The 27,502-nt window shown below is 31.7% G+C and overlaps 1 protein-coding gene across 1 annotated transcript in view; it reads right to left on the bottom strand.

Moving 5' to 3' along the window:
* Positions 1-3,139: 3,139 nt before the first annotated feature.
* LOC145316730 (calcium-activated chloride channel regulator 2-like) overlaps positions 3,140-27,502 on the bottom strand; it is a 62,929-nt gene continuing 38,566 nt past the window's right edge. The window contains exons 12-38 of the mRNA XM_080157440.1: positions 27,396-27,473; positions 26,470-26,547; positions 25,010-25,073; positions 24,553-24,600; positions 21,010-21,082; positions 20,467-20,604; positions 20,049-20,112; positions 19,242-19,346; positions 17,923-17,993; positions 17,452-17,492; positions 16,908-16,985; positions 16,371-16,458; positions 15,868-15,900; positions 15,261-15,327; positions 14,577-14,648; positions 13,771-13,819; positions 12,934-13,049; positions 12,709-12,785; positions 12,164-12,258; positions 10,342-10,489; positions 9,778-9,844; positions 7,405-7,528; positions 6,921-7,009; positions 6,286-6,494; positions 5,882-5,935; positions 5,338-5,506; positions 3,140-3,901 (exon numbers count right to left, since the gene is read on the bottom strand). Coding sequence (XP_080013566.1) covers positions 3,635-3,901; positions 5,338-5,506; positions 5,882-5,935; positions 6,286-6,494; positions 6,921-7,009; positions 7,405-7,528; positions 9,778-9,844; positions 10,342-10,489; positions 12,164-12,258; positions 12,709-12,785; positions 12,934-13,049; positions 13,771-13,819; positions 14,577-14,648; positions 15,261-15,327; positions 15,868-15,900; positions 16,371-16,458; positions 16,908-16,985; positions 17,452-17,492; positions 17,923-17,993; positions 19,242-19,346; positions 20,049-20,112; positions 20,467-20,604; positions 21,010-21,082; positions 24,553-24,600; positions 25,010-25,073; positions 26,470-26,547; positions 27,396-27,473 — 2,562 coding nt within the window. The 3' untranslated portion in view covers positions 3,140-3,634. The remainder of the gene's footprint in view (positions 3,902-5,337; positions 5,507-5,881; positions 5,936-6,285; positions 6,495-6,920; positions 7,010-7,404; positions 7,529-9,777; positions 9,845-10,341; positions 10,490-12,163; positions 12,259-12,708; positions 12,786-12,933; positions 13,050-13,770; positions 13,820-14,576; positions 14,649-15,260; positions 15,328-15,867; positions 15,901-16,370; positions 16,459-16,907; positions 16,986-17,451; positions 17,493-17,922; positions 17,994-19,241; positions 19,347-20,048; positions 20,113-20,466; positions 20,605-21,009; positions 21,083-24,552; positions 24,601-25,009; positions 25,074-26,469; positions 26,548-27,395; positions 27,474-27,502) is intronic.

The raw sequence follows: 27,502 nt of genomic DNA on the forward strand, positions 1-27,502 counted from the left end.
ATAAATATTTGTTTCATTATTTCGGTGGGTGGCTAATTCACCGTCCGCTTTTGTAGAGATTTTAAATACTAAATAATACACCTTTTTGAAGAAGTTCTTTAGTGGTTCTTTACTCTTGTGCTTTTTAAACTTTTCTTCAAACAAATAAATGTAAACATTTATTTTCGATATATATTTTGTTTTATTGTTTGCATTTGTCTCTTAGTTTATGGGATTATGTATTGAGAAATGTTATTTGCAGATATTTAAAGTTGCAATAAACATTATTAACGTGTAAAGTGAATTAACGACTAAAATGGATGACAACATCCATAATTAGCGAAACTCTTTAAAATGATAAACAGACGGACAATACGATCTTTAGAGCAGACGTACAATGGTCATTCCTCTGTAGAATTTTGATGTCCACATTTTTTGATATTTGATATTTTGATAGCATTAATTCTAAGAATTGCATATAAGCTTCCCTGATAAAACAAGTATGACAACAACCATTTAATTGTTAATGAGTGTAAGTTTTCATTCTACTGCAAAAGATCTTATAACCATCAGAGTTTTCACCTTCCGATAATTATCATAACAATAGTTTTAACATCAGGAGGGCGATTCTAAAATGCCAAAAATTTTATTTTACGAAGAGACAAATATCAAATTGAAAAATTTGAATTGACTGTCCCCAAAATCCGTGTTGAAGGCACTCAATCATAAACAGAATACCATGCTTAAAACACATATCAACTAAAATTTCAATAGGTTTGGGAAAATCTTGTTAATATGCAGTATTTATGAGGTTCGTTGTTTCTTGAGATATCTAAAATGTCTTATTTTTGTTTTTTTTCCTATACTGTTTTTTTAGTGAAGGATTTGTTTCAATTTTATTATCATGATGAGGAGGGATTACAAACAAAATTAAGTTTGAAGGACCACGCTGCCGGGGGATTGGAGGCTCGAGGTCATTTAATGGAACTATGCAGGTTTATTAGACAATGCCCATCGGTACGGTAAAAAAGGATTTTCATTTTTTTACCATTTGGTATCAATCTGGGATCTTAAGGGATAAGACAATGATCGTTAAAAATTTAGATACATCCCCAATAATGATAAACAAAATTTCCACTTTTTAGATTCAAATCAATTGTTAAAAAGTTAAGACATTTGAACCAACCAATCATGTTTTGAAATCCAAGGAATGAGAGAAAGCATGGCTTGTTAAAGATATTGATTTTTTATATTATTATCAGGAATTATATTTTGCTGACATAACATGTAGTAGGCTTACTGCTTATCTATTAGTAAACAAATACAAAATTAATTATAATCTATAATACAAAGTAGAACAATGTCTGTCTGTCCGTCCGTCTGTCCCTTAAGATCTCGGTAACCACTGAACCGATTGGATTATACTCTTCAGGGTATATACCTATTGGTCATGTGGTGGTTTTAAGCGATTTTCTTGGGGGGTGGGACACCCAAACCCCCCCCCCCCCCCCAACGTATGTATTTCAAGAAAGAGGAAAACCTTTCTTTCCACAATTCTTCGGAAAACTTGGTATCTGTAGGGATGGTTTTAAGCTATTTAGGGGTAATTAGAATTAGCTTCTCAAAATACTGTTTCTCATAGAGAAGATATAACCTTCCCCACTCCTATTCGTAAGCCCCTTTATGCTAGGGGAGATGTAACTAGCAGGTGTAAAGTAATGTGTAATATTAATGATGTCAACAAAAGAGAATTATATAATCTAGGTCAAGCTTACTGCATTACAGTTTATTAAATGTTTGCAGTAAATAAATCTGTCAAGATATTTACTTCCTTATTTTCTTTTCAGTTTAGATAATAAAATTATTGTAATTTTATCCTTTAATCATTTCTAATGCCTTATTCGCCCCTAGCATCTAGTGGGGGTTGGATTACCCCCCTACACGTATACTACATCTGAATGCTTACTCTAAAGTTGAAAAAAATATCAGGACTATAGGATGTTCAAAAAGATCTTTTAAATAACTGAAACAAGTGTACAAAAATTTTCATTGAAATTTAATATTGACTCTGAGAAGGTTTTCAGCTAATTTGCTTATTAGTATGCCAATCCTTATAAGAGAGAAATAGACTCATCTGAGAGACTAGGGACGATGCCACTTGTGATTTAGATAAATATAATCAATTGTACATCAACGTAATTATTTTCTTGGTGTGATTATACACCCATTTTGAAATTGTGTCCACCAACATCCTAATAGCGTACTAATCAAACATAAAACCCCCCTTATCTAAAAGCGTAAGTGTACGCCCTAATCTTGGGCCTGACTTTATTTACCCAGAGCTACATGTGTATGTTGTGTATGGGCATAATTTTGAAATAGGAAAACATTGTACGATTTTTGAAGTGGTGAAGTATTTTATGCCAAGTTTTTAGTGTCCTGCTGGTTCCACTCTCCTTTCTAGTTTCCACTCTTCTCTCTATTTTAACATATCATTAAATTTTTTCTAGTTTATTCTTTAAAATATTTTTTGACGAATTTTCTTATAAAATCCAAACAGTCTAGGTTAGTATATCCTAACTGTGTTAATGGTAATAAATTCCACCTGAGGTTGGGCCAAGCAATTTCCCTCCAATTTATATTAAAAATATCAAAATTCTATGCCTTACTTATCAGCAGTAGATACCATTTTTAACGTTTCTAGTATGACGCGATATGGTCCAGACTAGAAGCCGATAATTCCTTGACAGCAAGCATTTACGTTAATTCCGCGGGTTTAGTATTTATAAAATATTTTTGTTATTAAAAGTTCATTCGGTTAATGAATTTTATATATTGTTTTTTTGTTCTCCCTATGTTAAGGTATTTTTGGATTTTGTAATATTTTTTTTTGTTTTTCATTTTCCTTCCTTTTTTTCAAAATTTCCTCCTATTTATCTTTTTTTTCCCCATTAACCCCCCCCCCCCCCAACAACAACAACATATGTAAATAATAACCATAAAATTTGCATAACAAAACCATATCTGTATCTATTCTAAAAGTCAACATGGTGGTTGGTCTGCATTATACTTTTTATTGCAAATATGACAAAAATATTTAGAAATCTTCATAGATTTTTTTTATACTTTTTATTGCAAATATGTCAAAAATATTTAGAAATTTTCATAGATTTTTTTTATACTTTTTATTGCAAATATGTCAAAAATATTTAGAATTCTTCATAGATTTAAAAAAAAATGTTTATTAGGTTTACATATGTACAGTACATACACATAGTATATATGCAATATAAATGGTTTCGCCCAAAAATAGAAAATTTTTGAGGTTATTTCTTCTCGTTGCCGTTTATATGTGTTATCTGAACAAATGTGATCAAATGTCAGAGTTAAATAGATGAGGGGTGGGGATTAAGAAACTTGACAAAACTCAGATTTCTCAAGGTTTTGTCACCTCATATTTTTATCCTAGAATCTGTACTGGACCAATACTAAACTTTTCTGAAAATTGTGGAACAATCAATTCAGTCATTTACGAGTCCTTTATGGACATAAACACACCTTACTACTTTATAGAAAGGATAGTGATAGTACTATTTATGAGTTGGCTAAGAATTAAAATCATAATGATGCATCACATGAATTTAAAGTACAAAATTTAAACAAACGAAATATTTTTCTTTCTGTTATTGACAACATTTTCTGAAAGTTGTTGGCTCCGCAGGATATAGTTGAATGGCTGTTGATTGTGTGCCTCTGCATAGCTGCCAGGTACACCTCCATGGTGGTGATGTCCTGCACTGCCAGGTACAGCTCCATGGTGGTGATGTCCTGCAAGGTCCTGCTGTCCATGGTACCCGTGGTGCTGTGGCTGATATTGTTCATGTCCATCAAATACTTTCTTAGATTCTTCTTCAAACCGAACCTGAATAAAACTTGGAATAAAAACAAGACCGCCTTACGACCAAAACAAACATAGATTAAATTGATATAAGACATAGTGAGGTTAGGGTAAGCTTTGAGAAACACGCTTATATACAAAAGAGTGTCCATTAGCAGCTAAGTATCTATAATATTAAATGAATGTGTGTGCCTGTTGGTTAGGGTTTGCTTAGCCTTAAAATAGATATTGGGAAATATGAAAGACTAAGGAAACCCTAACTCCTAGGCTAGCCTAAGAAATGTTTAAGGATTTGGCCCATTATTAAGTTACATTAGCTTTCACATTGTTTTTACCTAATATTTTAAAATTGGGTTTTCTGACACAACTTTTCTTTTTCTAAATTGCAAATGTTTCAGGTTACAAAAATATGTAAATAATATTTGGTTTGGGAAAAGAAGTATAAAGTTCATCAAACAAAGCCACAATGAAAATATAAAAACAAGGATGACAACATCCATAAGTAGCGAAGCACAAAAAATCGTGGATGGAAATACGTAAAAGTAAGTTTAAAGTGTATTTATCCCCAAAAAGTTTGAAAATTGGACCAAAAACACCAAATATATGGGGAAATATGTAAAACATTTAAAAATAGCCAAAAACCTGATAAAAGGCAGTCTGACGGCCATGGTTGTTTTCTTTTAACAACGGGAAATTTAATTTTGATATCTATAACTGAAAAAATTTTGAAAATCGGACCATAAACACTGAAGATATGGAGAATAATGTGATAAATACAAAAATAGCCTAAAACCTGCAAAAAGGCAGTCTGGCCGTCATGGATGTTTTCTTTACACGACGGGAAATTTAATTCTCTTATCTATAACTGAAAAAATTTTGAAAATTGGACCATAAACACTGAAGATATGGTGGAAATGTGAAAAATACAAAAATAGCCTAAAACCTGCAAAATGGCAGTGTAGCCGTCATAATTGTTTTCTGTAAACGACAGGAAATTTAATTTTGATATCAATAACTGAAAAATTTTGAAAATCGGACCATAAACACTGAAGATATAGAGAAAAATGTGAAACATACAAAAATAGCCTAAAACCTGCCAAAAAGGGGTCCGACCGCCCTTGATGTTTTATAGTTAATTGTGCTCCTTAATAATGGGAACGTTGTCAAAAAATTTCAGCAGTCTATCTTTAATAGGAGCCGAGAAAATCACGTTTCCCCTATTCTGTCTTACACGGACAGACGGACGGACGGACAGACGGACGGACAGACGGACGGACGGACGGACATTTCGAATTATAGAGTAGCTTCGCTACTAATAAACACGGAAGGACAGACAAACTTTTTGGAGGCCATCGTTTTAGATATCCAAACGGACATACTAATAAAGAGACAGCCCTAACAATTTTTAGTTGAATAAGTAAAAACTATATGCCACTTTTTCAAAAAGGCATAAAAAATACCTTAGGTACATTTTGAATGATATCAGGTCCTGTTGCCGCTCCATGTTCCTGTTTAACAGGTTCTGAGCCTGGCCTCTCTGGAAGAGGTCCCCGCCTGTAGTCATGGGATTTACTACCAGGTTCCAGGTGAACAGGATACTCTACATCTTCACTGTAGATGGCGGGAACACTACAAATTTTATTAAATTAGAACAGGTTTTAATCCATACTGAAAAATCATGTATCGTATAGTATCATAGAAAATGCATGTATGGCAACCAACCCGTCACCCACCCATATAAAATATATTTAATATTAAGAAGGGAATCTTTACAAGAAACTCAAAACCAGAAAATACTTTCAAGACAGCTTTTCGCGGAAATTAAAATGAAAAGTTAGAGGGGCCTGAGGTCCGTCTATCAAACCTGGTATTAACCTTATGAATTTTATTTTTCGTTTGTGGAAAATTGTCTGTAATTCGATGTTATACATGATTTTTTAGTGTGGCAGAGAACCGGTTTTAATCCAGTGGATATTAATTTGCTTCAAAGCCATACTTGAATACCTGTTATTGTTTAGATAAGTTAAATACTCGGATGGTTGATGGCTTTTCGTTAGTCTAAAATCAAAATTTAATTATTAAAAATAGTTAAATTTATAGTATTTATAGTAGCTTTGCAGGTATTTATAGTAGCTTTGCACTTATTTAATTTACATTATTTGGAACATACGAGGAGGAAAAATAAAATTACCAATAAAATTTTGAAAGTTTGAACAATAAGTTTATTACGTCAAAATAAAAAAAACTTTTATATTTTCCATGGATAGAAAGATAGTTAAAAGCGGATAAATCTTACAATACAAGTTGTTGGTTTATAAAAACATTCTATGGTTTGTTATTTCATCTTCCATCTACCTTCCCTGCATGTCTGGTCATTACCTGCTAACTGGAACATGTCTGGTCATTACCTGCTAACTGGAACATTCAATATTTTGCCTTGTCCTCCATAGCCACGTGTACTCGGACCTATGACGTAATCATTGGGCACACTGTGACCAGGGGAGGGAGGCGGTGGCGGGGAAAATGAGGGAGGCGACATTGTCCTGGGACTGGGGGGCTGGGTGAGTCCACCTGACAGCTGCGGAGAGTGCCGGGGTACCTGTAGCTCATTTGTTACCTGAAATCAGATTTTTGGCAAATCAAAAGCTTATGTACATCCAGAAAAAGTTTCTTGAAACGACTAGAGTGATTGATCATAAGGAAGATGATTAAGGTCCCTCCACAGATTATGACGTCATACGATAGAATAGCCAATGAGAGGCCAGTATACACTGTAATTGACCAATGGTAAAATTTATGCTAACCTCTTATTGGTAATTTTAACGTATAACGTCATAATCTGTGGAGGGACTTTAATTATCTTCATCATAAGCTTCAAGTAAGACTTTTATTGGTCCAGGGTAACTAAATAAATTTGCTCCTCTTATCAAACTATAAAAAGTAAAACTAACTTAAAGGTCTTTAAAAAATGCCCCTTTAAAAAAAAATATTTAAAAATTGATATTTATTTACTAAACATAGTTAATTTATTTTGAATAATTACCGGAATATGATAAATCTTCTTTTGTGAAAATAAAGAACTGTTGCTGTATTGTTTCTTCACCTTCTTGCGAGTTTTTCTTTTCTCTTTATCTTTATATATCAATGAAGATAACATGTTAGCTAGAATCCTCGGAATGGCAATAATTTTATTTGTATGCGTAAATTGGGAACAGTGATGTTTTATGCTATTTTCTTGAACTAGGCTTAAATAAGGTAGTTTTCTTCAGTGACAGAAAAAAGTAAATAATTTGTATTAGATTATATTGTGCTCACTTTCTGCATTAATCTAGTGTTCAATTACCTAAGTTGAAATGGGGGAAGGGGGTGTGACCTCAGGAAACCTAAACCCTACTAAAAAATATAAACATTCCTTTTAAAACAAAAAGTAAAATTTAAACTCCTGTCTCCCCTCCTTAAAATGATCACTAAAGGCAAACATTGCCACTAATATCATAAACAAAATTATCTAAAATAATATTGAATACCTTTATTACAAAGCTCTATATCGCTGACAGAAGACATGGAATAATTTCTTGCAACTAGTGTTCCATTCGTCTTAGTATTTGTTCTTTGGACCACTGGCTTTATCTGTCCATCCATACCAGTGGGCTTAATAATACAATTTATAATTCATTTGTGATTATAGATACTTTTGAGACCAGGATGTTTAAAATGTAATTATTTAAAAATCTAAAATATAGCTTTTAAGTTTAATTAAGGTTTTTAAAATTTTTGAAAATAAAACTCATATTTACCAGGGATAAGGGATGGGAAACGTAGGAAAATATTATTTCAGGCCTATTTCAAGCCTAGGCCTATTTCTAGCCTAATAAACCAGTTATGGGATAGCGCAGTGGTTCGTATAAAACGCTAATGAAAAAGCTGTGTGTGTGTGTGTAGATAAAGTATAGAATCAAATTCAGGTAGCTAGTTTAAAGTAAAAAACATAACTTTTTATAAACCTATATATTAATGGCTTTTGTTAAAATGAAGTTTTTTCTCTCCCAAAATTGTTTTATCTTTTACTTTGGTAATTTCAACTGTCAGAAAGCCATCGTTGGGTTTCCCTCAGACAGATTTTAGTTTGTATTATTTGCATTTTTATTAATGAGTAAAAATTATATTTGAAAATTTCATTGCTAATTAAAATTCAAAATAAATAAATTAATATGCACTTGGGTAACATTCTATCAAGTTCTTTGGATACTATTATGTAGTGATATATTTGTACTGTGTTGTATTGTACATATATTAGGGTTAAGGTGTTGTATCAATTCCGTATTAAATTTTTAAAATTCAAAATACAACATCTAATTTATAAACTACCAAATGAAAATTCGTAGCTACCTTCTCTATTCTTACCTTGTCCATGTTAGCTGATATGGTTCTCATTCTCATATCATCTGGTTTCTCTAGTCTTACCTTATCCATGTTAGCTGATATGGTTCTCCTCCTCATATCATCTGGTTTCTATATTCTTACCTTGTCCTTGTTAGCTTATATGGTTCTCACACTCATATTATCTGTTTTCTCTATTCTTATCTTGTCCTTGTTAGCTGATATGGTTCTCATCCTCATATTATCTGGTTTCTATATTCTACCTTGTCCTTGTTAACTGATATGGTTCTCATCCTCATATCATCTGGTTTCTCTATTCTTACCTTGTCCATGTTAACTGGTATGGTTCTCATCCTCATATCATCTGGTTTCTCTAGTCTTACCTTGTCCATGTTAGCTGATATGGTTCTCATCCTCATATTATCTGGTTTCTATATTCTACCTTGTCCTTGTTAACTGATATGGTTCTCATCCTCATATCATCTGGTTTCTCTAGTCTTACCTTGTCCATGTTAACTGATATGGTTCTCATCCTCATATGATCTGGTTTCTCTATTCTTACCTTGTCCTTGTTAGCTGATATGGTTCTCATCCTCATATTATCTGTTTTCTCTATTCTTACCTTGTCCATGTTAACTGCTATGTTTCTCATCCTCATATCATCTGGTTTCTCTATTCTTACCTTGTCCATGTTAACTGATATGGTTCTCATTCTCATATCATCTGGTTTCTCTATTCTTACCTTGTCCATGTTAACTGATATGGTTCTCCTCCTCATATTATCTGGTTTCTCTATTCTTACCTTGTCCATGTTAACTGCTATGGTTCTCATCCTCATATCATCTGGTTTCTCTATTCTTACCTTGTCCATGTTAACTGCTATGGTTCTCATCCTCATATTATCTGGTTTCTCTATTCTTACCTTGTCCATGTTAGCTGCTATGGTTCTCATCCTCATATTATCTGGTTTCTCTATTCTTACCTTGTCCATGTTAACTGCTATGGTTCTCATCCTCATATTATCTGGTTTCTCTATTCTTACCTTGTCCATGTTAGCTGCTATGGTTCTCATCCTCATATTATCTGGTTTCTATATTCTACCTTGTCCTTGTTAACTGATATGGTTCTCATCCTCATATCATCTGGTTTCTCTAGTCTTACCTTGTCCATGTTAGCTGCTATGGTTCTCATCCTCATATCATCTGGTTTTTATATTCTTACCTTGTCCTTGTTAGCTGATATGGTTCTCATCCTCATATCATCTGGTTTCTCTATTCTTACCTTGTCCATGTTAGCTGATATGGTTCTCATCCTTACATCATCTGGTTTCTCTATTCTTACCTTGTCCATGTTAGCTGATATGGTTCTCATCCTCATATTATCTGGTTTCTCTATTCTTACCTTGTCCATGTTAGCTGCTATGGTTCTCATCCTCATATTATCTGGTTTCTATATTCTACCTTGTCCTTGTTAGCTGATATGATTCTCATCCTCATATTATCTGTTTTCTCTATTCTTACCTTGTCCATGTTAGCTGATATAGTTCTCATTCTCACATCATCTGGTTTCTCTAGTCTAACTTTGTTCCTGAAACAAGGACTATAAAATTCATAAAAAGCACAGTAATAATTCAAGTTACACTCTACTTCCAAAACAAGAATGACAAAATCCTAAACAGCTTGGCTTATGAGTAACAAAGTTTTGAAACAAACAGAATCTTATTAATAAATCTAACATTTCTAGACTTACTTATAAAGATGGTTTGCTTATACAGTTTTTAGAACAGATAAAATTTCTAATTATTTACTTAATTAGACAATGGGTGGAGTAGGTTGCGCTAAAAATCCGTAAAAGTGTGAATTTAAGGCTTAAAAATAGAAGTAGAACGGTAATTTTCACTAAATATGTTTATTTCTTATTGAAAAGAACTATAGACAATTTTTTAAAAAAAAGTTAGCCTAATTTTTTATCGTTCTACTACTGTTTTTAACTTTAAAAATCACAACCTATCAGGATTTTTAGTGCAGCCTACTCCTACCTTTATCTCAAAAAATTAATTTATCTCAAAAATAAATGTTTAATACCTTTTCTTCTTCCTAGTGTAGATAGTGCAGTAGCCAATACACAAGAACAAAAATAAGAAAAGAAGAACGAAGACGACCCCCACCATAATCCACATGACAGTTCTGTACACGGATTCTGAGTCATTATCTTCTGGTACTGCAGTTGTTTCTAGATTATAACTTAAAATAAAATATTCTTTTAAATATGAAAAATATGAAAAAAGGAATTAATGCTCGCCTTTTCTAGAAAATTGCACCAATTTCCCTTATTAAAAAAATAAGATTTAGATTAGGGTAAGGGGTAGTTTTTCTTATGCTCCCGGGGGCTATCCTTTACTTAATATAACCTAACCTAACCTAGCCTGAGATAAAACCGTCAATTAATGAAAGAAAGCGAAGTGTATTGCACTAATTTCAGTCTGAAACATTAGATAAACCAACAAAATAGTTTGTGGAAAAACTTCGTTATCAATATGATACAACACTTTTTTATTATTTACTTTACAGGTGAACTTTAGATGAGATCTTTAACTGTAAAACATTTTATTGTGTGAGTTATTTTGGTTTTAGTATAATTTCATTTTCCAGTATAAAGTGTTTTTAAAAGTTTGGGTTCAGTTTGTTTCATAATTATTTATGAATAAATGAAAAATATGGATTTTTAATAAACTGTTTTTTATAGTTTTGCTTTTAGTTAATTTCAAAAATTGTGCTTCATAATTTATGTATAATTGTGCCAAAACAACGTTTTAATTGTTTATTTCGACTATGTAAATTTAGTAAAGTGTTTACAGCTGACATTACTTCGATATATCGATAGTCTAATGTAATTTGACTTGACTACTTACTCGTATTAATTAATCCTTTTTTAGACATGGGTTAGATAAAGGTTAAAGGTTTTTTTTACATGTGCAAGTAAAAGATATGGACAATTTTAGTTAGTTTTGTGCTCCAACGTCACAATTAACCTGTTAAATCTATAGCTGATGTTAAAATTGATATTGGAGTTGGAGTTGTCATATTTTCAAACATTATGGAAGCAATTTCCATAGACAGTGTTACCACACTTCCTACTGTACTTTCTACTCCCGCATTTTTAGCAGGACCTACAATGTACAACTCAAAAATTTCTTTAATTGATATTCAACAAAAGCCGTTAACGAGATTGATCTAGTACAAGAAACGTTTAATTTTATTAATTTTAGTGTTAATTCCTCCTATATGCTGTTTTAAAAGGTATTTTCTAGGCCGACAAAGTCGACATTATCAATAAGTATTCGAGACCTGTTTGGCAATATAGTACGAGACGTTAATACCTCCAACTACCATTTTAGACGCGTGACATTAATAGTAAGAGTATGTTGAATGCCTTGGCCAATAAAGAGACACAACTCATTTACATGTACACTTAGGATTTTTAAACAAAGGTCGTGCAATCAAAGGATAGGTTGTCTGACAGTCTGTTGGTTAACCCAATACTTATTGTTCGCATGGACCATAAGGAAAAAATGGACGCTTTACTCAGTAATTCTAGAACGTAAAGTAAGTATGTGGAAAGTACTAAGACCCGAAGCAACACCACATCCACCGAGAGGTAAGTGTAGGTATATGCTTGGTATGAAGATTTAAAGCAGGGCTTCGATAATCCTACTTAGTATCTGATCAACAAATATTTTTAAAAAGATTCATTTTTTAACAATGTCATCTAGGAAGGGATGAAGCCAAACCCTCTCTTACAGTAAACTTCAAAATGGGAATTACTACGTTCCACTTTTTTCTTAAAATCATGGTTTACACCCCCAGGGAAAAACCCAGTGCATCTACTATTTAGAAGATAAATTACCTGTCACAATAATATCTGTAGTAGAGACTGTAGATGTTGGATCAGGTGGCAAAAATACTTCAACTATGTTGGAAATTTCTCCATGGTTCCCGGAACTAATATCAATAATTCAAATTTTAATGTTGCTTATTTATTTACACTTGTTGAAATATAGTTTAGTATTTCAAGGGGTAAAAATAATAGCCTTAAACCAACCGGAAACCTATTAGATGCTTCGCAAAAAAAGGAGAAATCAATCAGTTCAGTGCAGCGTAGATTGAAGTCTTTAGCTTCAGACAAAATAAAATCTTTCTACTTTATATATAAACTAGTGGCTACGCCCCAAGCATCTAGGGACTCTATATTCGAAGGTATATCGAAGGGCAGAAAATAGCCTAAAACCAAACCCAGACTTATTAATAAAGAAAATAGCCTAAAACTATCTCAGAACCCATAAAAAAGCTTCAATGTAAAGGATAACCATTTCGGTTCAGCGGCTAGAGGCATAAAAACTTACTACTTTACACAATATGATTTATAATCTAGGATAAATATAAATGTAATACCTGTCTTGTGATGAAATACCAACATAAACAATTGTATCTTCTTCTTGTCCAGAACTTTCTATTTCTAGAGTTATTTCCTAAAAATAAAAGTTTTTTATAATTTTTCTAAATTATAGGCAAAATAGTTTTTCTGTAAATTAAAAATCCAATGCTTGATTTTATTTATTTCGTCTAAGAAAAGAAAAACTTTCCTATAATTGGCATAGTAAGTATGTCCATATGTACCTTAAAATTTGTTGGTTGTGTTGGCAGTCTAATTCTCCCCTTGATGCTTGAACACAGGTCATAGCTCACATTTCTAGCTTCTCCTCTCCCACAGTGGATATAGTACAACTGCGGGGCTAAATATTTATGTATAGTCTCACTATCAAGTTCGTCCAAGCAGTGTAAAATGGTAAAAAATACTAAAAAAGATGTTTTACCTTTGAAAATGGGGATATATAAAAACTCCAATTTTAGAGAGTTATTTTAAAACTAAGAGCTATGAACCAAGGCGCCAAGAGTTAAAAATTTAGTTTAGGAGGTTCAAAGGTTTTTTTTTTGTGGATACTACCACAACACAACTATAAGCACCCAAAACAATGGTGTAAAATTTGAATGGGGGGGGGGATATGATATTTTTGGTTGGAAGTAATCACCTTTATTGTTTATTGTGTAGTAATAGGGTAACCATGGATTGGTTCTTGTTAAAATAAAACGGGACCATATAAAAAGATATCCAAAGTTTGGCTGGCGCAAAAATATTGGCATCTCAGATACGGTCACTAGTTATTCAAAACAGACTGTGCAACCATGATTGCAGCTTTAAGGCGACTATTGTTTTTCAGATTATTCAAAAAAAAGTGTAGATTGTGTTCTTATAGGCAGCAAAATTTTAAAATCTGCTGAAAATATTTGAAAGCAAAGTCCCTAAATCTTTACACCCATGTCCAAATATTAGATATTGGGACTTCCGAAAGCTCTGTCATTTAATTTGAAATTTGAAAAGGAAAATAAGGGCTAGTTGAAAAATTTAGACAGAACTTTTATTTTCGTTCTCATCTATTATATAGTGTAACAAACCTCCATGATCATAGTTATCGTCTCCAGGCTCAGTAAAACCAAAAGTGACCTAAACATGTATATATTATATTAACAGCAAGAACAACAACGTTAAAAAATTGCGACCAAGCGACTTTATTTGATTTTGTATTTACTTTTTATTTAAAAAATTTGCCTTTTTTAATGTTGCCTATAAGACATGATATAAAAGTGCCCATTTTTGGAATAATATTGCAGCATTGAGACATTTTCACTGTCAATTATGTAGGTGGTCATAGCTGACATATTATGTAGGTGGTCATAGCTGACATATTATGTAGGTGGTCATAGCTGACATATTATGTAGGTGGTCATAGCTGACATATTATGTAGGTGGTCATAGCTGACATATTATGTAGGTTGTCATAGCTAACATATTATGTAGGTGGTCATAGCTGACATATTATGTAGGTGGTCATAGCTGACATATTATGTAGGTGGTCATAGCTGACATATTATGTAGGTGGTCATAGCTGACATATTATGTAGGTGGTCATAGCTGACATATTATGTAGGTGGTCATAGCTGACATATTATGTAGGTGGTCATAGCTGACATATTATGTAGGTGGTCATAGCTGACATATTATGTAGGTAGTCCTAGCTGACATATTATGTAGGTGGTCATAGCTGACATATTATGTAGGTGGCCATAGCTGACATTATGTAGGTGGTCATAGCTGACATATTATCGACATGACGTTATACTAATGACGTTGTGACTACATACTTAGGTTGATATTACAGTTGCCTGAAATTTTGACAGGGAATAATTAACAATATACTTACCTTTCTATTTGGCAGATCAGTTTTGACAACAATTAAATCAGAGATACGACCTGGAGGAATTATATCCACTTCCTAAATATAAAACTGTAAATTTTTAAAAGATTTATAATCTCGACCACTTTAAACAATTTTATCAAAAAAACATGCTTTATTACATTTATAAATCATATGCAATAATACTTATTTATCGCAACGTATTATAGACAGCTTTCAGTTGACATTAAAATAAAAAATTACAGCCAGTTTTGTTAGCACAGAAGGGCTGGATGCCCGGTCTAACAAAACTGTTATTAATTTTTTAATCTTTTTTTCTAATATTCGTGGAAAATTGTCTAATATACGATATTATACATGTGTTTTTATGTGTAACGTGTAGTCAATTGTGCATTGTTTACAATCATAAAATGGCTAAAATCTGTTCATAATATTATTGACAAAAGCTTTTTTTTATTCCACAGATAGGTAAAAAAACAGGGCTCGGCAGCTGCGACACAGCCTCAAATTTAAACCTTTTTGGATACTTTAATTTTATTTTTTAAATCAGAGATTTCGATTTTTTGGACAGGCTGAGACTTTCATCTGATTTTAAAAATTTAAAGGCTTACAGGCGGCTGACGTGCGGCTGCCGAGCCCTGTAAAAAACATTAAATGAAAGACAGTAGTTTACTTAGTGTATAGAAATACCTGATTTACGGGAACTGAAACTGCAAAACTTGAACTTAATTCCACGTAAATGCTATCATCTTCTTTTCTGAATAAATAGGAAAATCATTATTAAATAATGCTACGTCAGATTTAGAATGTACAATCATTTTGGAAGGAGGGCATGCCTTTACAGTCCCTCATAATAAATATTTAAGCATGAATATTCTTTCAAATATCTAAGGTTTTATTGAGTAGTACAGTGGTTGATAAATGATCTTCCCGCTGTAGGCCTCTGTTTGTAATTCTGCCTTTGATAGCTGCTAAACTTTAGAGAGAAATATATAGATTTTTAATTTTATTTATTAATTATTCTATTTTGAAAGGTTTGTTTCAATAGGTAGCAATTAAGTCCATGAGTAGCACAGCAAAATAAGCCAACAATTTATGATTTTAAAAGTGCACTAGCTATATATGGAAAATTTTATCCAAAGCAATTTTGTTCAAAGATTTTCAAATTACTCATTTATCAACAATTTCTTGACGATCTTTTAATTTTGAGCATTTGATAACACGAAGAGTTGTAATGTACAACATATGTACTGTGCTAATAATCAGAAAAGCTTTGTAACTGCTAAAATAATTGTACCTTGTTTCAGACCATAACATGTAAAGTCCAGTTCTAAAACGATAATTATTTAGAAAATTGATAAAAAAAAATAAGGATAATTTTAAAAATAGTAGTTACTTTATCCAATAAAATAAAGTAGAAAGGTTATTTTTTGTCTGAAGCTTCAGATTTCGATGACTGCAAAACCAATACATGCAAGGGGCCCTTATTTTAAATGAATAGATTATAACCATAATTTTACTAGTAAATAAATTCCTTAAAAAGCAGAACTACATTTTCAGATTTTGTAAAGGGTCATTGTCTTGGGGGCGACTTATTTTTTTTCTGAAATTGGCCCAAGACGTATGAGAAGCTACCCTGTAAAGAAGAAACCAGGTAAGAAACCAATCTTGTGGTACAAACGCTAGCACAATTAGATGCAGACAACCTACTTCTTTTATATAAGGATTATATACGTTGTCCTAATGGAAAGGAAACTAAATCATAAGGAAATAATTTTTTTTTTCCAATGGCTGGTTAACCTGTTAAAATGATAAACATATCCCGAACTAATCTGATCCGAGCTATCAATGTCAGGATAAAGCAATCCATCGTTACGCAGCATTAACTCTGAAAAACATATGTTGGTTATTATTAATACAATTAGAAAAAGGTAACAGCATCCATTACAGTACAGACAGACCAATGAACCAACTTAAAAGATAGTTCTAACACCTAATGTACTTTATGATAATATATAAATCCACAAAAAAAAGTTTATAATGACTGTCATTCAAACCATCTGTGATACCGTAGAAAAAGCAGTTTAAAAGTAGCCTAGAAGCGGTAATGCTGCCATATTTCTTGGCTAAATCTACAGTAGAAATACCAAAGTTTTATTTTCATAGCAACTATGAAAATCTTATCTTAGTGTGTGTAGTTCGTTGAGTAACGCGTGTTCTGATCAACTGTGTTGATACTGAAAACCGTATAAATACTATGTTTTTAACAATCTTATGAACAGTTGGACGACAGAATTATGCTAGTTATATAGTTGCTGCGCTACTATTAATAAATACCTTGTTTAACTCCAGATGGAGGTAAAACAAAATAATTTGGTTTATCACCCTCGTGAAATGGTTTTCCAAAAACACTCACTAAAAATATTATTTGTTTTATTAAATGAGCAATCCTTTCTTGTTGCAGGGAATCAGGAATACCTAACAAAATTACACCTTCTGTAGATTAAAACTAATGGTTGAAACGTTTGGACACTAAACTTTATGAACCAACCAATTAATATTCAATAAAAGTCATCATAGTTGTTGAGCCAACGAATAAATAAACATTATTTTACGACTTTGGGGACTAGTGTAATAAACAGACCAATGTCCCCTTCCTCCCTGTGAACTAACTGTCAAATAATTTTATATTGGTTTGCCTGGCGGTCTTTTGCGAACCTAGTAATAGTGTCGGACAAATTATGCTATTAGGATAATTTTAATAAAGAGTAGATAGGAGAAACAAAGGGCAGTAGATTCATTTAATTGTAATGATAACTTCCTTCCTATCTACTTATGTACTTTTGTAAATGTTTTCTATTTTTTGAAAAAACAAACTTACCACTTGTTTGAACTGTTCCATTAATAGATTCTGGATTTAATCTGAAATTTTTACATATTATAGTATTTATTTTTGCACATTATGATGAAGTTTTGGCTAATGATAAACTATCGGGACATATATGCAGCTTTCAGAAAATTAAGAACTCATTGAGTCAAGTTGTTACCGAGATCATAATGAAAAAAAACTTCATAAAATACTAGCGGATAGGCACCTGGAGGCCTCTAGTTGCATTTGAGGAACTGAGTTTAGTCGACCATTTTAGTTTTAAAAAGAATAGAAAAGTTTTAAAGTTTTTTTTTTTTGGGGGGGGGGAGGGAGTTATACACTTCCCCAAAATAAATAAATATATTTTCTTTACCCATTAAAAAAAAACTTCAACTTAAAGTAGAAGTTAGGACTGCATATTCCGTTCCATCGGTTAACGATATCTTAAGCTACAGACAATATATTGGATAATACTTATGAAACCTATTTTGATGCCAAATTGTTGGATTTCTTCCTGGTATAGTACTCGTGTAAATAACATCTAACCAATCAATCTGAATTAAACCATTAATAGCTAAAGATTGTTCAAGTTTGCATTAATTTTTTACAGTACACAAAAAGTGATTATAAACAAAGTAAAACTTTTAAGCACTGTAAGGAAATGGCAAAGAAGATAAAGTATTGAATAGAATCCAGATAGACGATTCTGCCTGCAGCTAGCCTGAAATAAAATTGGAGCTTTTGAAAGTCCTAAAAGTCAGTATGGCTTTTAGTAAAATCGCATGATTTTAGAAATTATGCAGATACATTATTAAAATTTTTACCTTTTTTAATAATTTAATGAGAAGCCATGCCGACTGGCATTCGGCCATTCACAATCGATTAAAACTTTATATAATGTGCAAAACAATGTACAAAATTGAATTTAGTAAAAAATGACAAAGAAATATTTGGACAAAAATATTGATATTGGCACATTTGATATATTTTCTTTTTAAAAAGTATTATTTCAGTTTTGTCAAAACTGGACAATCGTACAATTCAAGATGGTTATAAGTTTTTTATTGCGCAGGCGCAACTTTTCTTCAATTTTCCAAGATATATTTGAGGTTTTCAATTTTATACTTTATAAGTTTATCTTCTTTGGAAAATGGTAAACTAGGATTATCAAGCGATTAAAATACTATAAAGAAAAAATACTATTGAGCAGTGTCATACAATAATCATTAAACTTGATAAAATAGGGAAATCAGGAAGCCTTAATCACGCAACCTTTAAATCACGAAAACTTAGAAATCTAGGTATCGATCTAGCACCGTAATTAATAGAAAATCTTAATGAAACTTGATGGAAATATGTAGAATATGAGCATATTCAATCCCTGATAATTTCAGCCGTCAATTCTGAATAGAAATCGAGAAAAACACAAAAACCTAAAAATCTAGGAATCGATCTAGCACCCCAATTAATAAAAAAATCTTAATAAAATTTAGTGAAAATATGTAGAAAGTAAAATAAATTAATCTCTAAAAGTTTCTTCCTTCTACCTTGAATAGGAATTGAGAAAATCACTAAAACTTGAAAATATAGGAATCGATCTAACGCCCCAAATAACAGACAGATGGACAAAACAATGTACAGATTAGATGGGCATATGTCATAGGAATCTTCACTTTAGATTTCAGCTGTCTATCTTAAATAGGAGCCGAGAAAACGACGTTTCTCCAATAGCGTTACGAACGGACTGACGGACAGACAAAGTGAATTATAGAGTAGCTTCACTACTAATAAATTTTTTTAACCTTAGCTTCGTTGCTTATCAAACTGATTTCTATTGTCCAAGTTCCATTTAGTGAATTAGTATTTTGTCCAGTTATATTCAACATTTCTATACTACTATTCCAACTCTAAAAACATAAATAGTTAATTTTGTAGTAGGGTAGTCTTTCTGCAAGTTTTTAAAATTGTTTTTTTAAAAGCGAAGCTTTTCTATAATTAGGGTCGGTCCGTCCGTCCGTCCGTCCGTACGTACGTCCGTCCGTCCGTCCGTCCGAGATAGATAGCTTTTATTCGTTAATTTGGGCGTGTTAGAATTGTCCTATCGATTTCAAACTTTGCATGATGATTCCTGTAGTAGTTGGGTACGATTTAGAAAGCGTAGCAACTCTATAATCATTACCAGAATGTCCGTACGTCCATTTTAAACATGTTGATTTTTTTACTTTTTTAACAACAAATGTTCAAGTGTTTTAATTATCCGTTTGATCTGATTTTTGGTATATTGATTCCTGGGACAACAAAGAATAATATTATAAGCGAAGCAACTCTATAATCAAGTCCAAAAATGTAAGTATGTCCATAAACATTATCCTGTTTTTAAGCAGTTTTTCAACAAATTTACCTACAATTTTGATTCGACATTTATACATTTATGTTCCGATTTTTCAGTTCAGATACTATACAAGTGTTAATGTCCGTTTGTCCTACCGGTTCAGTGCTTCGCTTTTATGGATGTTGTCATCCTTGTTTTTAATTAGTCTTATTCGTATATAATTGAGAAAAACTAAATTTATATGATTATTAGTTTGAAAATACTGAAATAATCTTACTGTTACAAAGAGTGGATCTTGCTCTGAATTAAAACTCTGCCCACCAGGAGTTATCACATTTAATCTTTATCAACAATATTAGTATTTTTCATTAATAAAAAAAAGATCTTATATCATAAAATTAAAAATAGTGTTTTTGGGCTTCTAAACAATATTCTTAATCATTTTTCATTGGTTTGGTATTTTTATAGTTAGGCGTTATTTATATCGATTTACTTATCTTGTAATATTGCTACGAATATATAAAGCGCAAAAAACGGTTAAGAAGCGAATAAAATTGAAATTTAGTTAAAAGGCGAATTAGAAATTATCTATTTTGGGGGAATTTGTTAAAGGAGAAATTAAGATATCACAATGAAACTTAAAAATACCTAATAATAGTTGGTTATTACATTTTTAAAAAATAATAATGAATTTCCTGAAAGCCACAACGCTGGGAAATAGAAAAATAAATTTTGTCTGAGTGCCCAGATCCGTGTGAGGTATATTCAATTTAGTTGGGGAACCAAAGTTTTCTTTCTTCACTCTTATTGTCCTCATAATGCTTTGAGAGTTACTAAAAATAATAAATCAAAGAAATCAAATGTCATGCGAAAGTCAAGGTGCTTTGCTATTTAAATAACAAGTTTATTTGTTCAGTGAATTAATATAAGAAGAATGAGCATAGAATATACGTAGATATTATAACTAAGAAAAATTTTCGTCAATTTAAGTTGCTAACATTAACATCATTTATTAGTCAGTTCGTTAAACCAGTAGGAGGGGAGGGGACGAGGGGACGAGGTGAAGGAGGTGAATGGGGGTATCGTTATTTTAGCCAGCTACAATAAAACCTACAGAAATCATTATGCAAAGTTTAAAATCTATTGAATAATTCTGATATGCATAAATCAACGATAAATTCTATACTACGGACCCAAATTATAAAAATTTTTGCTTAAATTAAGAAAAAAAACCTGACCTAACTTGACTAGAAATATGTTGTAGAGTGAGTAACATCCAAGTTTGTTCATTCAAGTCTGCTCCACTTCCAACTTCATAAAACAAACATTTTTAATCAATTATCATTTTATGAAAATAACAGAATGTTTAGAGTCTGTGTAACTGTGTGTTTGTAACGAAAGACACAAGAAAAGTCGCCCCCCCCCCCGTATAAAATTTAGGTTCGTCTTATGATATTATGTAAAATATTAATGATCATATCATTCTAATGTTATCTAAAGTCTCAAATTTCTTTTAGACAAAACAAATATAATTATTGCTAAAATCAAAATATATCTGAAAGTCTCAGATATGTAATTAAAAGGGGTTGAAAACATTCTTAAATTTTTGTTGTTGTAAATATAGAGTGCATTTAGAAAATGAAACAAGACACTTATTACATCATTTTCACAAAGTAAAATATCAAATTCTAAAAAGATTTTTGCAAAATTAAAATTTTGGTTAAAAGTTTTGTCCAGTGCAAGTTAGTAAAACAAAATATTCTGGAGTAAACTCAAAGCTTCAGAGGCAAAGGAATATAAAAGTTATGAATATACTACAAGTATCGAAATCCATGCTATAGGATAGGTTATATTGGGTACTGGTTACCCCGCAGTTGCAATGCGAAGGAATTCCCCCCCCCCCCCATACTTATTTTAATAATTTTAAAAGAGGGAGAAGATTCTCGACAAGAACTTTGTGGGAGGAGATTTACCACAACAGAGGTGGATTCTTTAAAAAATTAGGGTCGCTTGGTGAGGCAAAATTGTTTTTGTGAAAAATCCTCCAAAATCGCATAAAAAATCTACAAAAATTAAATAAAATCATAAAAGGGTTATTAACATAAAAATTTGTATAATTTTTGTATATTTTTATGTGATTTTGGAGGATTTTTTACAAAAAAAAATTTGCCACACTATAAATTTTACCTCACTAAGCGACCCTAATTTTTAAAAAGAATTCACCTCAGATTTTTTAAAGTATTTTTTCTTCTTTTATCCACTATATATAAGCTTAATGGAAAATAAAGTGTTTTGGTTTTTTATGTCTTTCACAGCTCAATATGTGGACTGGAGTATTTATCCATTTACACATGTAAGCTTTGTATGGCAAATATGCTGCAGGAATAGGATACCTTGATATATTTTCAAATTTATTAAATAAACTTTTTAATCTAAAATTTGTCGCTAACAAGAAGAACGTAAAAGGTGGGTAGTTAAGGAGTATTTAACCGCAGCCGCCCCCACCCTCTCCCAAGAAAATTTGTTAAGAAATATTTTAGATTAATCACTCCCCCCTCAAAATATAAAGACGTAATTTTAATGACTTTATAGCTCCATTGGTCAGGCGAATCTTTACGAAATAAAAACATCTTTTTATCATAAACTGTTGCTGAGTAAATTTCTTTAACATTTGTGACACACTAACATACAGATATTAAAATAAGTATTAAAATATCTTATAAGCTATAGCTACTAAAAGATAAACAAAATTTAACAATTTTGTCCGTCAAGTTTTGTATAAAATGAATTAGATTCACAAATTGAAATAAATTATGTCTGACATACAAAAAGAAAAAGATGTTTTATCTGTATAAATATAGCAGAAAATGTAAGTTTAGAACAAGGCTGCTTTATAATTTGAGCTTTCCATACATACGTCTGTCTGTTTGTACAGAAATGATACAAAAATATTGTATTCTAGGGGGGGTTAATTTTCATTTTTAGGGGGGTTGGGGGTGTCCCCCCCCACCCCAAGAAAATAGCTTAAAACCACCTCAGGACAAATAGGTATATACCCTGAAGAGTAGAATCCGATCAGTTCAGTGGTTACCGAGATCTTAAGGGACAGACGGACGGACAGACAGACAGACAGACATCGTGCTACTTTGTATTATAGATACCAACTCAGATTCTATATGAGATTTCATGACAATTACAATCATTTTGACGCTTATATCCTTATGTAAAGTAACAGGATGTCTATTTGTCTGTACCGAAGGATTCAGTAACCGCTGCACTGAAATGGATCTCTTTTTATCCACCAGGGAAGGTTTATAACTATTTTTGTGGGAGGGTACCACAACCCTCTTAAGAGAAATCGTCTAAAAAAAACTAACCCTAACAAAAATTTTCATTTTCTTTTTAAAACTAAAATTGAAAATTAATATTTTTCTTGCTTCGCTAGTTATTTTTTTCTTGGTAAGGGATTATATTTAAAAAGTTGTCATATACTTGCGTATAGTCGAAGTCACAGTTTAAGTTTAAAAGATGCACTCTTTTCTAATAATCTTTTTTAAGCCATATTTTCGTATTGAAAATAATAGAGGGTTGTAGTTTTTTTCTATGCCTTACCCCTGAGGTGCCTATACCTGCTGTGTCCTGCCTCTACGGGGCTACCCAGTACGTAATATAAACTAACCTAACCTGACCTAAAATAATATAAAAACAAACAAAAACTCCCCCCCTATTTCAATTTACGCCCAAAAGTGGAGATTCTGTGCTCGATTGAACACTTTGAGGAGAACAACCTTTCATAGTGATTTATATAGTTATCTAGTTTTAATTATTATGATATTGCTAGTAAAAAATGGAATCTCAACGGATGATTTATTAGAAAAGTATGTTTTATCTGTAATCTCGGCTAAAAATGAATTTTCCAGTATGGCTTTGAAACCGATTAATATCCGCTGGATTATAACCTGTTCTCAGCCATACTGAAAAAGCATGTATAGCATCGTATTACAGACAATGTACCACGAATATTAATCCAAAAATCATAAGATTAGAACCAGCGGAAAGCTGTCTATAAAACGATGCGATAAATAACTGTTATTATACCATGAATATATATAAATAACAAAAATATTAATTTATGAATACAATTAATCTAAACCAGGATTATTCGGTATTAATTATGCTTATATTAACACTGTATCATGATAAAAATATACATCTAAAAATATTTGGGGATAACAAGAAATACATAATCTTTATAATATAATACTGTAATAAACACTAGTTGCTTCGCCCTAGCCTTTAAGGGCTTCGCCCCACAAGATAATTTGGGAGAGGGCATTGTTTCTTTTCTTAGAACGAAATGTAAAATAGCAAGATAATAGAGGAATGACTTGACCCTTGAACAGGCATGATATACTACTATACAGTAATAGTATTTATAGAAAAATATCATGCAATATAAGGGTTCGATATTCTATTTACCGCGAATGCCTATACGACGTTACATCATTATATGCAGTCAGACTCAGTTAAAAAACAAGGATGACAACATCCATAAGCAACGAAGCACAAAAATATTTAAATATGTGTAGAAAACAAACAGAAAAAAAATCAAGCTGGGAATGTTGACAGTAAGTTTCAGCCGCTTATATTGAATAGAAGCCGAGAAAATCACGATTCCCTTAAAACGTGTAATAATAATAATAATACTATGCTACTAAAAAAATGATTTACGTATAATGGATATTTTTCACCTTTTGTAGCGTAGCGTAACTGCTTCATACCTGTAAATAGTCCACCATACTTGGTCAGTCTAGCCAAGAAATCACCATCTACAAAGTAAGATTATTAAAACAACAAATTTATTACGCAAGATGGCAAATCAGCAAATCAGCAATAATTCGTCTAAGGTGACAAGGAACGTTTAGCAGACAATATTTTTGTTTAAATCTAACGTTTAAACAAAAGCTGATACGATAAAATTTGCCCAGGCAAAGAATTGTACTAAAAGAATACAATACAATTCTTTTTAGTACAAAAATTTTGTCAAATAGTTAAAATTAAGGGATTGAACTTTTAGCCTTCCCACATTTTTTACATAATTTCTTCATCGGGAGAAAGGTTAACATTTGAAAATCAAATAATCAACCAATCACGCGTAATACAAATTAATATACATTGCCAAATACTGAAAGGTCATTTTCACCCCCTAAAGTAAAATGTGAAGTTTTTCAATACTACCTGATACAGAAGGAAAAGCAATGATAAAAATTCTAATTTTGTGTTCTTCAATAAAATCCATAACCTAGTCAACAACAAAAAATACGTTTTATGAAAGTCATTATCCCTGAGAATATTATTCAGACATGTTTCTTTTTATTTAGCCTCTAATGACTGCGTATTTGAGCGTTTGTGTTCAAGGAAATTAGCCTAAAACCATACCATTGCTTATATGAAAGGTATTTAAGGAATAAAGAAAGCGGGGGATTAGGGGAGGGGTGATTACTCATTAACAAACAAATTGGGGGTTCCGTAGCATATTTGGAAATTTATCACATTATACCACTACCCCAATAAAAACTTTAATATCTTTTTTAGTGGGGTTAAAATACAATTGAAATAAAAGATAAGATTTAAAAAAATATATAATAAATATTCTATACTGCATAGCTTTTATTCTATTCTAGATGCATTGTATTGATTGTGCGGGAATGGGGGTTTCTACAAATTACGCAAAAAAGTTCTACTTAATCAAACTAATAAATCATTTTTCTGAATACTAATCATTTAGCTGGTTGTATAAATCCTAAATTTCCAGAAAGCTTTTATTGATTCTGTTTATGAGGCATGAAACATTATTCACTGCAACATTTTCTATAATTATGGTCTGTTTGTACCTTCGTAACTAGCTTCTGTCTTTTATTTAGAATTGTATCGATTTTCGATTCCTGTAACAGCTTAGAAAGCATAGCAACCCTATAAACATTACAAGAAAGTCCAAAGATACATTTTAAATATCGTAATTATTAAAACTCTAACTCTGTGCAAAAATATCTGCACACCACCAGAAATGCTAAAAAATTTTGAACATAAATATTAGATTGAGAATGATTTATTCTGGCAAGGGAAGATTGGGAAAAGGGGGATGTATGCATTGAGGGGTTGGTAGGGGTTACAAGGGGGAGGTGGGTTGAATATTAGGGCAAGGATTTGACTTATTACATTTTTATCGATAGGCGAGAAAACTTTTTCATCCATAATTCAAACATTTCTTATTCAAAAGAAAATAGTTTTTTTTCTTTTTTTCAATTTATATTACTTTCAGATTGAAAATGTATTGTAGAAGCATATTTTGTTAAGAGGAAATTTTTTATTTTAACAGAATGACTATTATTGTTTTTAGAAGAGGGGCTTCACAAATTTAGCTGCAATCGTATCAAAGCCTCATAGCTATAAAAAGCCGCTAATTTGTTGCAGCTTCTAACAGTTTTTAGCTGCCTGTAGTTGTAAGCCGCTACGATAAATTTAATTAGAGCAGTCACTCTAAACCATAATTACCTCAGTGGCAGCCACTTATTCAGATGTACGGCTGCCGAGCCCTGTTTGTTGTATTTTGTTATTCATCGTTTGTAAATAGTAACATACATTAAGGCTTATAGTTACACCTTTTATATTTTTTATAACTTTGAAGAGATGCTTACTTGTTGAAGCTTGGTTTCAGATGTATATTGACTTGAACCAAGAACGGCCACAATGGCTGGTGTCCCACTTTCAATAATCTATAATTAAAACAGGTATAATAATATGCTTGGATTTCAATAATCTTTAAGAACCTAATCATTAAATAACACTACCAGAAGAAATAGAAAAAAATGTTGGTAAAACAAATAGATATAATCTAGATACATACTTTGTAAGTCTGCCAATAGGAAAACAGTTGAAGAACAATCCGCCCATGTTATTGGTTAAAAACGGGTACAGATTTTGTTACGAAAGGGCAGTTATTTTCCATTTCATTAGTATAAATAGTCACATTTCTTACCATACAGATTTTCTTGAGTAAATTTTATTGTGTAAAAATGTCTTACTTCGTATAATGTGAAGCATATGACAAACATATATAATAGTTGAATTCCTAAGGATAACGTTAGCTTTGGGGAAATCATATCTTAGAAACATATTGTCACTCGTATAATTGGAATAAATCGTATGTAACAAAAAAAATAAATAAAGGTGTTTTTGCTTGAATTTTCTTTTCAATTTGACCAACTAAATATCCTATATCTATTGAAAACGCAATTTAAATCATTTATGATAATTCAATCTAAAAGTATTCCTTCTATTTGACTAAATTGTTTTCCAGTATGAATTCGAAACCGATTAATATCTGCTGGATTAGAACCGGTTGTTAGACATAATGAAATTTTGTATCGTATCGCATTATATCCAGTTTTCTACGAATATAAAAATGTACAATGATAAGATTAAAACCAGTTTTTTGAGCCAGTACTTTCGGTCAAAAAAACTGACTTGAATCTTATAATTGTACGTACATTTTATATCCGCGGAAAGCTGTTTATAATACGATGCGATAGTTAACTATTATCCCAATGTATCTAACTCTGACCTGGTGCTGGTTGTGAATAATGGAATCAATTAGATTAAGATTAGATTCCTCTCCTAAATTTTCTCTAAACACTATTCCCTAATAAATAAGGTGAATTATCAAGTTAA

The sequence above is a fragment of the Acartia tonsa genome, chromosome 4, assembly GCF_053477335.1.
Source record: "Acartia tonsa isolate MP-2025a chromosome 4, ASM5347733v1, whole genome shotgun sequence".
Classification (NCBI taxonomy): domain Eukaryota; kingdom Metazoa; phylum Arthropoda; class Copepoda; order Calanoida; family Acartiidae; genus Acartia; species Acartia tonsa.